At 50.5% G+C, this 13,139-nt stretch overlaps 1 protein-coding gene across 2 annotated transcripts in view; it reads left to right on the top strand.

Annotated features, from left to right (window-relative positions):
* ankrd50l (ankyrin repeat domain 50-like) overlaps window positions 1–13,139 on the top strand; it is a 31,685-nt gene continuing 18,546 nt past the window's right edge. Inside the window, exons 1-3 of one of the 2 annotated variants that reach the window (XM_072262453.1) lie at window positions 1–315; window positions 10,060–10,213; window positions 10,498–11,041. In XM_072262453.1, the coding sequence (XP_072118554.1) occupies window positions 10,641–11,041 (401 nt within the window). In that variant the 5' untranslated portion in view covers window positions 1–315; window positions 10,060–10,213; window positions 10,498–10,640. The remainder of the gene's footprint in view (window positions 316–10,059; window positions 10,214–10,497; window positions 11,042–13,139) is intronic. The other variant, XM_072262452.1, reaches the window with a different exon arrangement.

Here is a 13,139-nt window from a genome sequence, read left to right as displayed (position 1 = left end):
TCCGCCTTGGGGTCGGGGCTAAATGGGGCGGATCCGCCTTGAGAACGGGGGAATCCACGGTGCGGCTCCGCCCTGGGGACCGGGCTCCACGGCGCGGCTCCGCCCTGGGGACCGCCTCCTACAGGCCGCAGCCCCGTTTCCTGTGGCTCTCGGGTGACCGGCGGAAAGTGTCCCGGAACCGAATATCAGGGCCCGGTCTGGGGCCTCCATCTGTTTCCGTAAGCAGCGGCCAAGCCGGCAGGCCCGAGCCTCGGACTCCCGCACGCCCACAGCCCCGTGGAGGGCTTCCCCGCTGCAGTGGCACCGCTCCTGCAGGTGAGAAGGGAGTGGAGCAAGGCTGAGGGTGGGGTAGGGGAGAGAGAGATTCGTTTTCTTGCCCCTCCGGGATAAGGAGTGTTCGTGGGAGGGGGAACTCCGGGGGTAAGGAGGGTTCAGGGTGGAGGAAACTCCGGGGGTAAGAAGGGTCCACGGTGGAAGGAACTCTGGGGGTAAGGAGGGTTCAGGAGGGAACTCCAGGGGTAAGGAGGGTTCAGGGTGGAGGGAATTCTGGGGTAAGGAGGGTTCAGGGTGGAGGGAATTCTGGGGTAAGGAGGGTTCAGGGTGGAGGGAATTCTGGGGTAAGGAGGGTTCAGGGTGGAGGGAACTGTGGGTAAGGAGGGTTCAGGGTGGAGGGAGCTCTGGGGGTAAGGAGGGTTCAGGGTGGAGGGGACCCAGGGGTAAGGAGGGGTCAGGGTGGAGGGGACTGTGGGTAAGGAGGGTTCAGGGTGGAGGGAACTCCGGGGGGAAGAAGGGTCCACGGTGGAAGGAACTCTGGGGGTAAGGAGGGTTCAGGAGGGAACTCCAGGGGTAAGGAGGGTTCAGGGTGGAGGGAATTCTGGGGTAAGGAGGGTTCAGGGTGGAGGGAATTCTGGGGTAAGGAGGGTTCAGGGTAGAGGGAATTCTGGGGGTAAGGAGGGTCCACGGTGGGGGGAACTGTGGGTAAGGAGGGGTCAGGGTGGAGGGAACTCTGTGGGTAAGGAGGGTTCAGGAGGGAATTCTGGGGTAAGGAGGGTTCAGGGTGGAGGGAATTCTGGGGGTAAGAAGGGTCCACGGTGGAAGGAACTCTGTGGGTAAGGAGGGTTCAGGGTGGAGGGAACTCTGGGGGTAAGGAAGGTTCAGGAGGAGACTCTGGGGGGTAAGGAGGGTTCAGGGTGGAGGGGACTCAGGGGATAAGGAGGGGCCACAGTGGAGGGAACTCTAGGGATAAGGAGGGTTCAGGGTGGAGGGAACTCTGGGGTAAGGAGGGTTCAGGAGGGAACTCCAGGGGTAAGGAGGGTTCAGGGTGGAGGGAACTCCAGGGGTAAGGAGGGTTCAGGGTGGAGGGAACTCCAGGGGTAAGGAGGGTTCAGGGTGGAGGGAATTCTGGGGGTAAGGAGGGTCCACGGTGGAGGGAACTGTGGGTAAGGAGGGTTCAGGGTGGAGGGAACTCTGTGGGTAAGGAGGGTCCACGGTGGAGGGAACTGTGGGTAAGGAGGGTTCAGGGTGGAGGGAGCTCTGGGGGTAAGGAGGGTTCAGGGTGGAGGGGACCCAGGGGTAAGGAGGGGTCAGGGTAGAGGGAACTGTGGGTAAGGAGGGTTCAGGGTGGAGGGGACCCTGGGGTAAGGAGGGGTCAGGGTGGACGGAATTCTGGGGGTAAGGAGGGGTCAGGGTGGAGGGAATTCTGGGGGTAAGGAGGGTCCACGGTGGAGGGTACTGTGGGTAAGGAGGGTTCAGGGTGGAGGGAACTCTGGGGGTAAGGAGGGTTCAGGAGGGAACTCCAGGGGTAAGGAGGGTTCAGGGTGGAGGGAATTCTGGGGGTAAGGAGGGTTCACGGTGGAGGGTACTGTGGGTAAGGAGGGTTCAGGGTGGAGGGAATTCTGGGGGTAAGGAGGGTTCACGGTGGAGGGAACTGTGGGTAAGGAGGGTTCAGGGTGGAGGGAATTCTGGGGGTAAGGAGGGTCCATGGTGGAGGGAACTGTGGGTAAGGAGGGTTCAGGGTGGAGGGAACTCTGTGGGTGAGGAGGGTTCAGGAGGGGACTCTGGGGGGTATGGAGGGTTCAGGGTGGAGGGGACTCAGGGGATAAGGAGGGGCCACAGTGGAGGGAACTCTGGGGATAAGGAGGGTTCAGGGTGGAGGGAACTCTGGGGGTAAGGAGGGTTCAGGAGGGAACTCCAGGGGTAAGGAGGGTTCAGGGTGGAGGGAATTCTGGGGGTAAGGAGGGTCCACGGTGGGGGGAACTGTGGGTAAGGAGGGGTCAGGGTGGAGGGAACTCTGTGGGTAAGGAGGGTTCAGGAGGGAACTCCAGGGGTAAGGAGGGTTCAGGGTGGAGGGAATTCTGGGGGTAAGGAGGGTCCATGGTGGAGGGAACTGTGGGTAAGGAGGGTTCAGGGTGGAGGGAACTCTGGGGGTAAGGAGGGTTCAGGAGGGGACTCTGGGGGGTATGGAGGGTTCAGGGTGGAGGGGACTCGGGATAAGGAGGGGCCACAGTGGAGGGAACTCTGGGGATAAGGAGGGTTCAGGGTGGAGGGAACTCTGGGGGTAAGGAGGGTTCAGGAGGGAACTCCAGGGGTAAGGAGGGTTCAGGGTAGAGGGAATTCTGGGGGTAAGGAGGGTCCATGGTGGGGGGAACTGTGGATAAGGAGGGGTCAGGGTGGAGGGAACTCTGTGGGTAAGGAGGGTTCAGGGTGGAGGGGACCCTGGGGTAAGGAGGGGTCAGGGTGGAGGGAATTCTGTGGGTAAGGAGGGTCCAGGTTGGAGGGAACTCTGGGTTAAAGAGTGTTCAGGGAAAGAGAGTGACTCTGACGCGTAAGGTGGATTGGGGGGGGGGAGAGATAGAGGCCCCGGGGATAAGGAGGGTTTAAGGGGGAGAGAGAGTGACCCCGCAGTGTGGCGGTTAGTGTTCTCGATCACCGATCGGATTTCAATTCTCTCTGGGAATGCGTGGTGCTCCAGTTTCCCCCCACTTTCCAAAGTCGTACAGGTTAGGGTTAGACAGTTGTGGGCATGCTATGTTGGCACTGGAAGCATGGCGATATTTTGTGGGCTGCCCAGCATTCCCCTGGTTGAGTTAATTTGACAACAACGGACATTTCACTGTATGTTTCTATGTACATGTGGCAACTAAAGCTCATCTTTCTTTTCTTCCACTTGATGGGCCTGGCCAGAATAGCAGTTCAGCACGGATATTTTGAGTATTGAATGCTCTGGATACATTGGATGTGCTGAGGATGTTTCCTGTGATAGGGGAGTCTAGGACCAGAGGACACAAGCTCAGGATGGAGCGATATCCGTTTAGAACAGAGATGAGGAGGGATTGCTTTAGCCACATGGTGGTGAATCTGTGGAATTCATTGCTACAGATGGCTTTGGAGGCCGAGTCATTGGGTATATTTAAAGTGGAGGTTCAGAAGTTCTTGATTATTTGGGGTATTAAAGGTTATGGGGAGAAGGCAGGAGAATGGTGTTGAGAGGAATGGTGGAGGAGACTCGATGGGCTGAATGGCCTAATTCTGCTCCTGTGTCTTATTGTCCAGATGGGCCGAAGGTCCTGTTCCTGAGCTCTGTGACTCTGACCCTAACTATTGCAATAGAAATCTCTCTCACTTTGCTGACCTGCAGCAGATACAAGCCGTTTCTCATCAGCCATCCAGCCCTGGTGTAATAAACCGTCTCTGAACTGCTCCCACCTCACTAAAATCCTAAAGAAAAGGCAGCCAATGCTGTACAACTGACTCCAGATGTGATGTTTGCAAAACCCTGCAGAGCTGAAACGTATTGGTTTATCATTGCCGTGTGTACTGAGAAACAGTGACTTTTTACAAATGACTTGGATGTGGAAGGGTGGGTTAATAAATTTGCAGATGACACAAAAGTTGGTGGTGCTAGAGGGTTGTCGTGGTTCCAACGGGACATTGACAGGATGCAGAGCTGGGCTGAGAAGTGGCAGATGGAGTTCAACCTGGAAAAGTGTGAAGTGATTCACTATGGGAGGTCAAACTTATAGACAGAATACGGAATTAATGACAAGATCCTTAGTGGTTTGGAGGGACAGAGGGATCTTGGGGTGCACATTCATGGATCCTGCAAAGTTGCCGTGCACGTTGATAGGGTGGTTGTGAAAGTGTGTGGTGTGCTGGCCTTTATTAGTTGGGGGACTGAGTTCAAGAGCCACGAGGTAATGTTGCAGCTCTATAAAACCCCGGTTAGAGCACACATGGAGAACTGTGTTCAGTTCTAGTCACCTCATTATAGGAAGGATGTGGAAGCTTTCGAGAGGGTGCAGAGGAGATTTACTAGGATGCTGCCTGGTTAAACAGAACGTCTTATGAGGATGGGTTGAGTGAGCCAGAAGTTTTCTCTCTGGAGGGAAGGAGGATGAGAGGTAACTTGATAGAGGTGTGTAAAATGGTAAGAGGCATAGATTGAGTGGACAGTCAGAGACCTCTCCCAGCATGGAAATGGTTAATACGAGTGGACATAATTTTAAGGTGATTGGGGGAAGTATAGGGGATGTCAGAGGTATTTTTTACGTGGTGGGTGTGCCAAGGGTGGTGGTAGAGGAAGATACACATGTATACTACCAACAAAACAACATCTCTCCGGACTAATGTGCACAGCACAGTATGTACAATTCACACACAACACAAAGTAACTCAAAGAAATTAACAAATATATTCCAGAAGATTGACATTGAGCATGAGGTGTATGTGCAACACAGTATAACGCTGCTGGTGTTTCATACGTGATGAGACCTGGGCGGTGGCAGGGAGTTCAGTAGTCATAGCTTGGGGGAAGAAGCTGTTTCCCATTCTAACAGTTCTTGTCCTAATGCTATGGTACCTCCTGCCTGATTGGTGGGGGTCACAGAGATTGTGGAACGGATGGGAGAGATCATTGACGATGCTACGCAGCGCTACTGATAAATACCTGAGATGGGTGTGAGAGAGAACTCTTAGCAGCCCTTGCCTGAATAACAGAGTGTGTCTTATGAGGATAGGTTGAGCGGGCTAGGGCTTTTCTCTGGAGCGAAGGAGGATGAGAGGTGACTTGATAAAAGACTTGCTTTTGCAGGGTCTTGCAGTCAGATGTCTTGCAAATCCCATACCAGACGGTAATGCAGCTGATCAGGACCCTCGATGGTGCTTCTGTAAAAATTGTTTAGAAAGGTGGGATGAGGGGTGGAGCCTAGCCTGTGCAGGGCCTCAGTCTCCTCAGGAAGAGGAGATGCTGCTGTGTTTTCTTGACTAAAAAGGTGATGTTGAGGGACTAGGTGAGATTGTCCATTTTCTGCACTCCCAGAAACTTGGTGCTCCTGCCTCTCTCCACGGAGAAGCTGTTTCTGTGCAGTGAGGAGTGGTCTGCCTGCACCTTCCTTAGCAAGGTCTAAGAGACCCTTAGACAGGCACATGGATGATTGAAGATGTGAGAGGGAAGGGGTAGATTGATCTTAGATTAGAGTAGGTGTAAAGCTTGGATGATGTCGTGTGCTGAAAGGCTAGTACAGGGCTGGAACATTTTATATGTACTGAGATACAGTGAAGAGCTTCATATGACACACATTTTAATTCCACGTCCCATTCCCATTCTGACATGTCAATCCACGGCCTCCTCTACTGTCAAGATGAAGCCACACTCAGGTTGGAGGAACAACACCTTATATTCCATCTGGGTAGCCTCCAACCTGATGGCATGAACAATAATTTCTCTCACTTCTGTTAATGCCCCTCTTCCCCTTCTTACCCCATCCCTTATCTATTTATTTATTTATTTATTTATTTATTTAATTGTTCGTTCCTTCATTCCCCCCTTTTTTTCTCTCTCTGTCCCTCTCACAATAACTCCTTGCCTGCTCTCCATCTTCCTCTGGGCTCCCCTCCCCCTTTCTTTATCCCTAGGCCTCCCGTACCATGTTACTCCCCCTTCTCCAGCCTCTTATCCCTTTTTCCAATCAACTTTCCAGCTCTTAGCTTCATCCCTCCCCCTCCTGTCATTTCAGATCTCTCCCTTCCCCCTCCCACTTTCAAATCTCTTGCTATCTCTTCTTTCAGTTAGTCCTGACGAAGGGTCTTGGCCTGAAACGTCGACTGTACCTCTTCCTAGAGATGCTGCCTGGCCTGCTGTATTCCACCAGCATTTTGTGTGTGTTGCTTGAATTTCCAGCATCTGCAGATCTCCTCGTGTTTACAGTGAAGAACTTTTGTTTGTGTACCAACCAGACAGACAAAAAGTAAAATGTGTTACAGTTACAGAGAATTAGAATCCGGATAAATTTGCCGGCATGTGTCGTGACATTTGTTAACTTTGCAGCAGCAGTTCAATGGAATAAATAATAATAGAGACAAAATAAACTGTGAATAATAATAAGTATATTTATTAAATAGTTAAATAAGTCATGCAAAAAAAAAAAGAAATTAAAAATAGTGAGGTAGTGTTCATGGGTTCAATGTCCATTCAGAAATCAGATAGCAGAGAGGAAGAGGCTGTTCCTGAATCGCAGAGTGTGTGTCTTCAGGCTTCTGTACCTCGTCCCTGATGGTAGCAATGAGAAGGGGGCATGTCCTGGGTGCTGGGGTCCTTAATGATGGGTGTTGCCTTGTTGAGGCTTCGCTCCTTGAAGATTGCCTGGATACTATGGAGGCTGGTACCCATGACGAAGCTGACTAATTTTACCACTCTCTGCAGCTTACTTCGATCCTGGGCCATAGCTCCCTACCCCTGCACACCAGACGGTGACACAACCAGTCAGAACGCTCACCACGGTGCCTATGTAGAAATTTGTGAGTGTTTTTGGTGACATACTGAATCCAGTCAAACTCTTAATGAAATAGAGCTGCTGTCCTTTCTACTTTATAGCTGCGTTGATATGTTCTGTCCTGGTTAGGTCCACAGACATCCTGACACCCAGGAACATGAAATTGTTCGCTCTCTCCACTTCTGATCCCTCTATGAGAACTGGTGTGTCTTCCCTCATCTTACCCTTTCTGAAGTCCACGATCAGTTCCTTCGTTCTTTGCAAGGAGCACAACAAGGTAAATTGGGAGAGCAGGAATTTACAGTTTAGCTTATGAGAGATGCATTCAAGAGTTTGAAAAGAGCAGGATTGAAACTGTCCCTGAGCTCGGTGGGGCGGGCTGTCAAGCCAGTCATTCTTTCTTCTCCCCTCTTCCTTTGGGCAAAAGATACAAAAGCTTTCGTAACTGATTCGTGAAAACTCAGCCAGCTCCATCACGGGTACTAGCCTCCCCAGCATCCAGGACATCTTCAAGAAGCAATGCCACAAAGAGGCAGCATCTGTCATTAAGGACCCCCATCACCCAGGTGGTGCCCTCTTTTCAGCTACCATCAGGGAGGAGGTACAGGAGCCTGACGATCCAACATTTCAGTGACAGCTTCTTCCCCTCTGCCATCGAATTTCTGAATGGACACTGAAACCAAGAACACTACCTCACTACTTCTTTGCACTATTTATTTAATTTAATGTTTTTAATATACATGTACTTACTGTAATTTAGTTTTAATTATGTATTGTAATGTATTGCTGTCACAAAACAAAAATTTCACAACATTTGCCGGTGATATTAAGCCTGATCCCAAGTTTGACCTGCTGACTTATATCGTCCCTTCACCCCTGTTGGGGCAGAGGCCAGCAGCTCACCAGTCCTCTGTGCTGGGACAGTCCTTCACATTGTCTCCCGGTGTAGCCAGCCCATCTTCTTGGTGAATCCTTCCCCTCCCAGGGACGGGGTCTTCGGAGCTTCTGTTGGTGTTTCTGTCGCTCTGGGTTTTTACAGGATGGGGTTGCTAGCCCCATGTACAACCCTCCTCCTCTCACAGCCAGGCTTGGGACGGTCCTCGGCAGAGTTTAACCGACTCTTCACTTTCAACCAACCAATGTCATCCGTGCTGGCCCACTCCCCTCTACACTAGCTGGCACAGCATCAACTCCTTCCGGAAATCTAAGTTCACCTTTATCCACACCACATGCTATTTCTTCAAAGTACTCCAATTAAACGCTTAAACATACTTCCCCCTTGACTTTTTCAATGAGTCCTTGCTATGGTTTCTTAAATAATAACAGTTATCATTCCCCCAGCCCCAGCCAGTGGTGAACTCACTGGCCCCTGCTCTTTCCTGCTTCCCACTGACCAGTGTTGAACTCACTGGCCCTGCTCTTTCCTGTTTGCTCCGTTCCTTTCTGTTTCTGTTGTCCAATTAATGGAACCAGCTTCCACTTCGGGGAATTTTGCATTGAGGGTGGGGACTGGGTGTAGCTGCTGACATTAAGTTGAACATAGAGCATTACAGCACAGTGCAGGGCCTTTGGCCCATGATGTTGGGCAAACCTTTGAACTTGCTCTAAGGTCAATCTAACCCTTCCCTCCATTTTTCTATCCCATATATCTATCTAAGAGTCTTTTCAAAGTCCCTAATGTATCTGCCTCTACCACCACCCCTGGCCACACAGACCCACCAGTCTCTGTGTAAACCCTCTGACACCTCCCTATCCTCAGGCCTTCCTCTGATTACCTTAAAGTGGTGCCCTCTGGCATTAGGCATTTGTAAAAGCAAATTGTGCAGAGTCCACGGAGGGATATAGATAGGTGTAATGAGAGGTCAAGAATTTAGCAGACAGAGTACAGAGTCATCCACTTGGAAGGAAAGATAGAAGATTAGTTTATTCTTTAAACGATGAAAGATTGCAGCACACTGTTGTGCAGAGGGACTCAGGATTGCTGGTGTGTACAGACAGCATCTGAATCATCTTCACATTCCACTGCATTGAATAAGCTACTGACTCCCATCGCAAGCTCCCAGATCAGGATTTGTATGGACTAGACACAGAGTAACTCCCTCCCAATCTACAGGATACACACTCACAGGGCTGGGTCTGCAGGTACAGAGTAAAGCTCCCTCCCCTCTCTACAGTCACCCACTCCCAGGGCAGGGACAACACAGGGTAGATATGGAGTTAAGCTTCTTGCTTGTTAGGTCACAGAATGTCTAATACATGGCAGTTCAAAGTTCAAAGCAAAGTTATTATCGCAGTATATTTATGTCACCACAAACTACCCTGAGATTCATTTTCTTGTGGGCATTCACAGTAAATACAAGAAAAACAATTGGATCAATGAAAGACCACAATCAACTGGGCAAACAACGTGCAAATACAAAAGGAAAGAAAGGAGATAATGATAAATAGGCAATGAATATTGAGGGCATGTGGTGAGGAGTCCCTGAAAATAAGTGGATAGGCTGTGGGAACATTTCAGTGATGGGGTGAGTGAGAAGAGGGTGCTTTCCCTCTGCCTGGCTTGGCTGATTCATTTACTGTGGTGAGGTGTGTGCTCACCTCGCCCTGCCCCGTTCTCAGTCAGACCTGTGCTACTGCACAGACAAGCACAGGCACATGACAGAGATTCAGACGGCATTTTCTTTCAACCGTTAAAACCTTTACCGGAAATACCAAATTTATTCCATGTGATCAAAGTCACAGAATTTCAACTTCCCTTCTGTTGAGTTGGGTCCTTTAAAGTCACAGAGTCCTACAGCACTGAGACAGGCCCTTCAGCCCAACTAGCCTGTGCCAAGCCCATTCTACCTAGCCCCATCGTCCTGCAGCCAGACCATAGCCCCCCACACCCCTCTCATCCATGTACCTATCCAAACTTCTCTCACATGCTGAAATCGAACCCACATCCACCACACTTGTTCCACAGTCTCACCACCCTCTGAGTGAAGAAGTTTCCCCTCAGGTTCCCCTTAAATATTTCACCTTTCACCCTTAACTCATGACCTCTAGTTCTAGTCCCACCCAAACTCAGTGAAAAATGATTGCTTGCATTTACCCTATCACTTGAATTCTCACTGAAGACCTCTGGCCCAGAGATGGAAATGCACAGCTAATCCTCGCACTGAATGGCTGGAAGGTGCAGAGTCGTCTGTCAGAGGCTGGAGCAGTTGTTTCCCTCTCCCTCCACAGTCCTCACATGTTTGTTTGTTTTCTCTCCCTGTCTCCCTCTCTCCTTCCACTCCCTCACCAGAATCACCAGACTCAAAAAGAATTACTTTCCCCAAGCAGTACGGCTGATCAACACCACCACCACCACTACTTTATCAGTTCCTGTTAGAGTCACCATTTGTACAGACACTCCTCTGCCTAGAGTCACTTTATGGACATACTATCAATCCAGATATGTAAGTTATGTTATGTACTTAAATTTATTGCTTTTTTATTATTGCGTACTTTATCTTTTTTTTTGTGCTGCATCAGATCTGGAGTTACAATTATTTTGTTCTCCTTTATGCTTGTGTACTGGAAATGATTAAACAATCTCTCTCTCTCCTCCCATTCTCCCTCCCTCCCTCTCTCTTTCTCTCTCTCATTCTCTCTCTCTCACATTCTCTCTCTCTCATTCTCCCCCCTCTCTCATTCACTCTCTCTCTCTCTCTCTCTCTCTTCCCCCCCCCCCCCCCACCAGCGGTTCCCAGATGCCGTGAGACGGAGCCACAGCTGCTGTGCAGCAGTGTGGGGGTCCAGGATTGGGCTCCATTGGGGCCGGTGTGGACCCTGGGGCGCAGCATGCCTGAGGAGTGTCGGTGGGAGCGCGGACGGGACTGAGCGATGACTGAGAGCCCGCTGCGGGGGAAGACGTTCTACTGCCGGGAGTGGGCCCTGCGTAAGCTGCAGCACCACCTGGACACCTGCTCAAGTGGCCAGAGCAGGGGGGTTCTCATCACCGGCGGTCCTGGCAGCGGCAAGACAGCGCTCTGCACCGAGGTGCTGTGGCCAGTGTCCGAGCACGGCCAGCGGTCCGAGCTGTCCACCAGGGTCCTGGCCCACCACTTCTGTCAGGCGCAGGATGTCGGGACCCTGTCTGTCAGCGGCTTCGTGCTGAGCCTGGTGCGTCAGATTGAGAGGTGCTCGCTGCTACAGGGATACCGGGACAGGCTGGAAGACAGCGCCGTGCGGACAGCACTGGAGCCCAGCGAGTGCGAGAGGAATCCTGACGAGACCTTCAAACGGTGAGGCAGGAGTAGTTCCCACATCACACTCTCTCACATTCTTTCTCTCCCTCCCCAGTTCCCACATCTCCCCCCTCTCCTTTTACAGCCCCAATCTCTCTCTCCCTCCATAGTTCCCAGATATCCTCTCTCCTCTCCCCCCACACCCTGTCCCCCCTCACCCTCTCTGCCTCTTCCTTCCCCCCTCCCCACTCTCTCTTCCCATAGAGAGCGTGTCTTATGAGCAGAGGTTGAGCGAGCTTGGGCTTTTCTCTTTGGCGGTGACTTGATAGAGGTGTATAAGATGATAAGAGGCATAGATCGAGTGGACAGCCAGAGATTTTCTCTGGGTGACGATGGCTAATACAAGAGGACATAATTTTAACGTGATTAGAGGGAAGTATGTCGGAGGCACGTGGAGCACACTGCCAAGGGTGGTGATGAAGGCAGATACATTCGGGATATTTAAGAGGCTCGTACATACGCATATGGATGATAGAAAAATGGTGGACTATGTAGGAAGGAATGGTTAGATTGATTGGACATTTTCACTTCTCACTGCTGCCATCAGGAAGAAAGTACAGGAGCTTTGGGACCCACACCACCAGGTTCAGGAACAATTATTACCCTTCAACCATCAGGTCTTTGAACCAGAGGGGATAACTTCACTCACCCCAACACTGAACTGTTCTCACAACCTATGGACTCACTTTCAAGAACTCTTCATTGTATGCGATCAATATTTAAAGCTTATTTATTTATTATTATACTTTTATATTTGCTCAGTTCCTTGTCCTTTGCACGTTGGTTGTTCTTTGTCCTGTTGGGTCTGGTCTTTCATTGATTCCATCGTGGTTCTTGCATTTACTGAGTATGCCCGCAAGGAAACAAATCTGAGTGTTGTATATGGTGACATGTATCTCTCATGGTCTTATATATGTACTTTGATAATAAATTTACTTAGAACTAGATTAAAAGGTCAGTATAACATTATAGCGCTGACTGGTGGCGCAGTGATGTCAGTGCCGGACTCCGGAGCGGAGGTTCCCGGGTTCGAACCCAGTCGGGCCGCTCCTGGGCATGCTTTCCATCCGTGCCGGGTTGAGTCTCGAGCTCGCAACTCAGCCGCGTAAAAAAGTAAAAACTGCACTGTGGGAAGAAGGTGGGGGGACCACCCACAGAATCTTTCCCGCAAGACAGCCACTTGAGGAGTGGTTGCCGAGGCTCTGGCAGAGCATGGCACACACAAAAAAAAGCATTATTGGCTGAAGGGCTATAATGTTCTGTGTTGTATGAAACTAGTAAATGTCCAAGGCAGAATGGAAGTTTTTATTTTGGATATATCCACACAGATCATTTCCTCACATCAGCACATTGAGGAAAAACAAGAACAGAATGCAGAACAAAGTGTAACAGCTGCAGAGAAAGTGCAGTACAGGCAGACAATAAGGTGCAAAGGCCATAATGTGGTAGATTGTAAGGTTAAGAGTACATCTATCGTACTAGGAAACCATTCATAGTCGTAAAGCAGACGGGTAGAAGCTCTCCTTGAGCCGGCGGGGGGGGGGGAGGGAACGTGCCTTCAGGCTTTTGTACCTTCTGTCTGATAGGAGGGGGAGAAGAGAGAATGTCCCGATGTCCGGGGTGGGTGGGGGCTTTGATTTTCCTGGCTGCTTTACTGAGGCAGTGAGATGTGTAGACAGAGTCCATGGACAGAAGGCTGGTTTTCTTGATGTGCTGACCTGTGTCCACAACTCTGCAGTTCCTTGTGCTCACGTGCTGATCATTTGCTGTAGAGAGGGACAGGGAGAGGGGGAGATATATATATCCCAGTGCCAAGTCAGAGTCTGTGTGTACAGGATGCAATTTCAAAGCTTGCTGATGAGAGAAGACTGGCAGCTAACAAGGCAGATGGAATACAGTGTTGGGAAGTGTATGGTCGTGCACTCTGGTAAAACGAATGAAGGTGTAAGGAGAAAATGCAAAGGGACTTACGGGTCCTTGTGCAGATCCTAAAGGTTAATCTGCAGGTTGAGTCGGTGGTGAGGGTGCAAGTGCAGTGTTAAAGAGGACTAGAACATTAAAGCAAGGATGTGGTGCTGAGGCTTTATAAGGCACG

This window comes from Mobula birostris, chromosome 7 (assembly GCF_030028105.1).
Source record: "Mobula birostris isolate sMobBir1 chromosome 7, sMobBir1.hap1, whole genome shotgun sequence".
NCBI lineage: Eukaryota > Metazoa > Chordata > Chondrichthyes > Myliobatiformes > Myliobatidae > Mobula > Mobula birostris.
The sequence above is the reverse complement of the archived record's forward strand: the minus strand, read 5'-3'. Positions and strand labels throughout refer to the sequence as shown.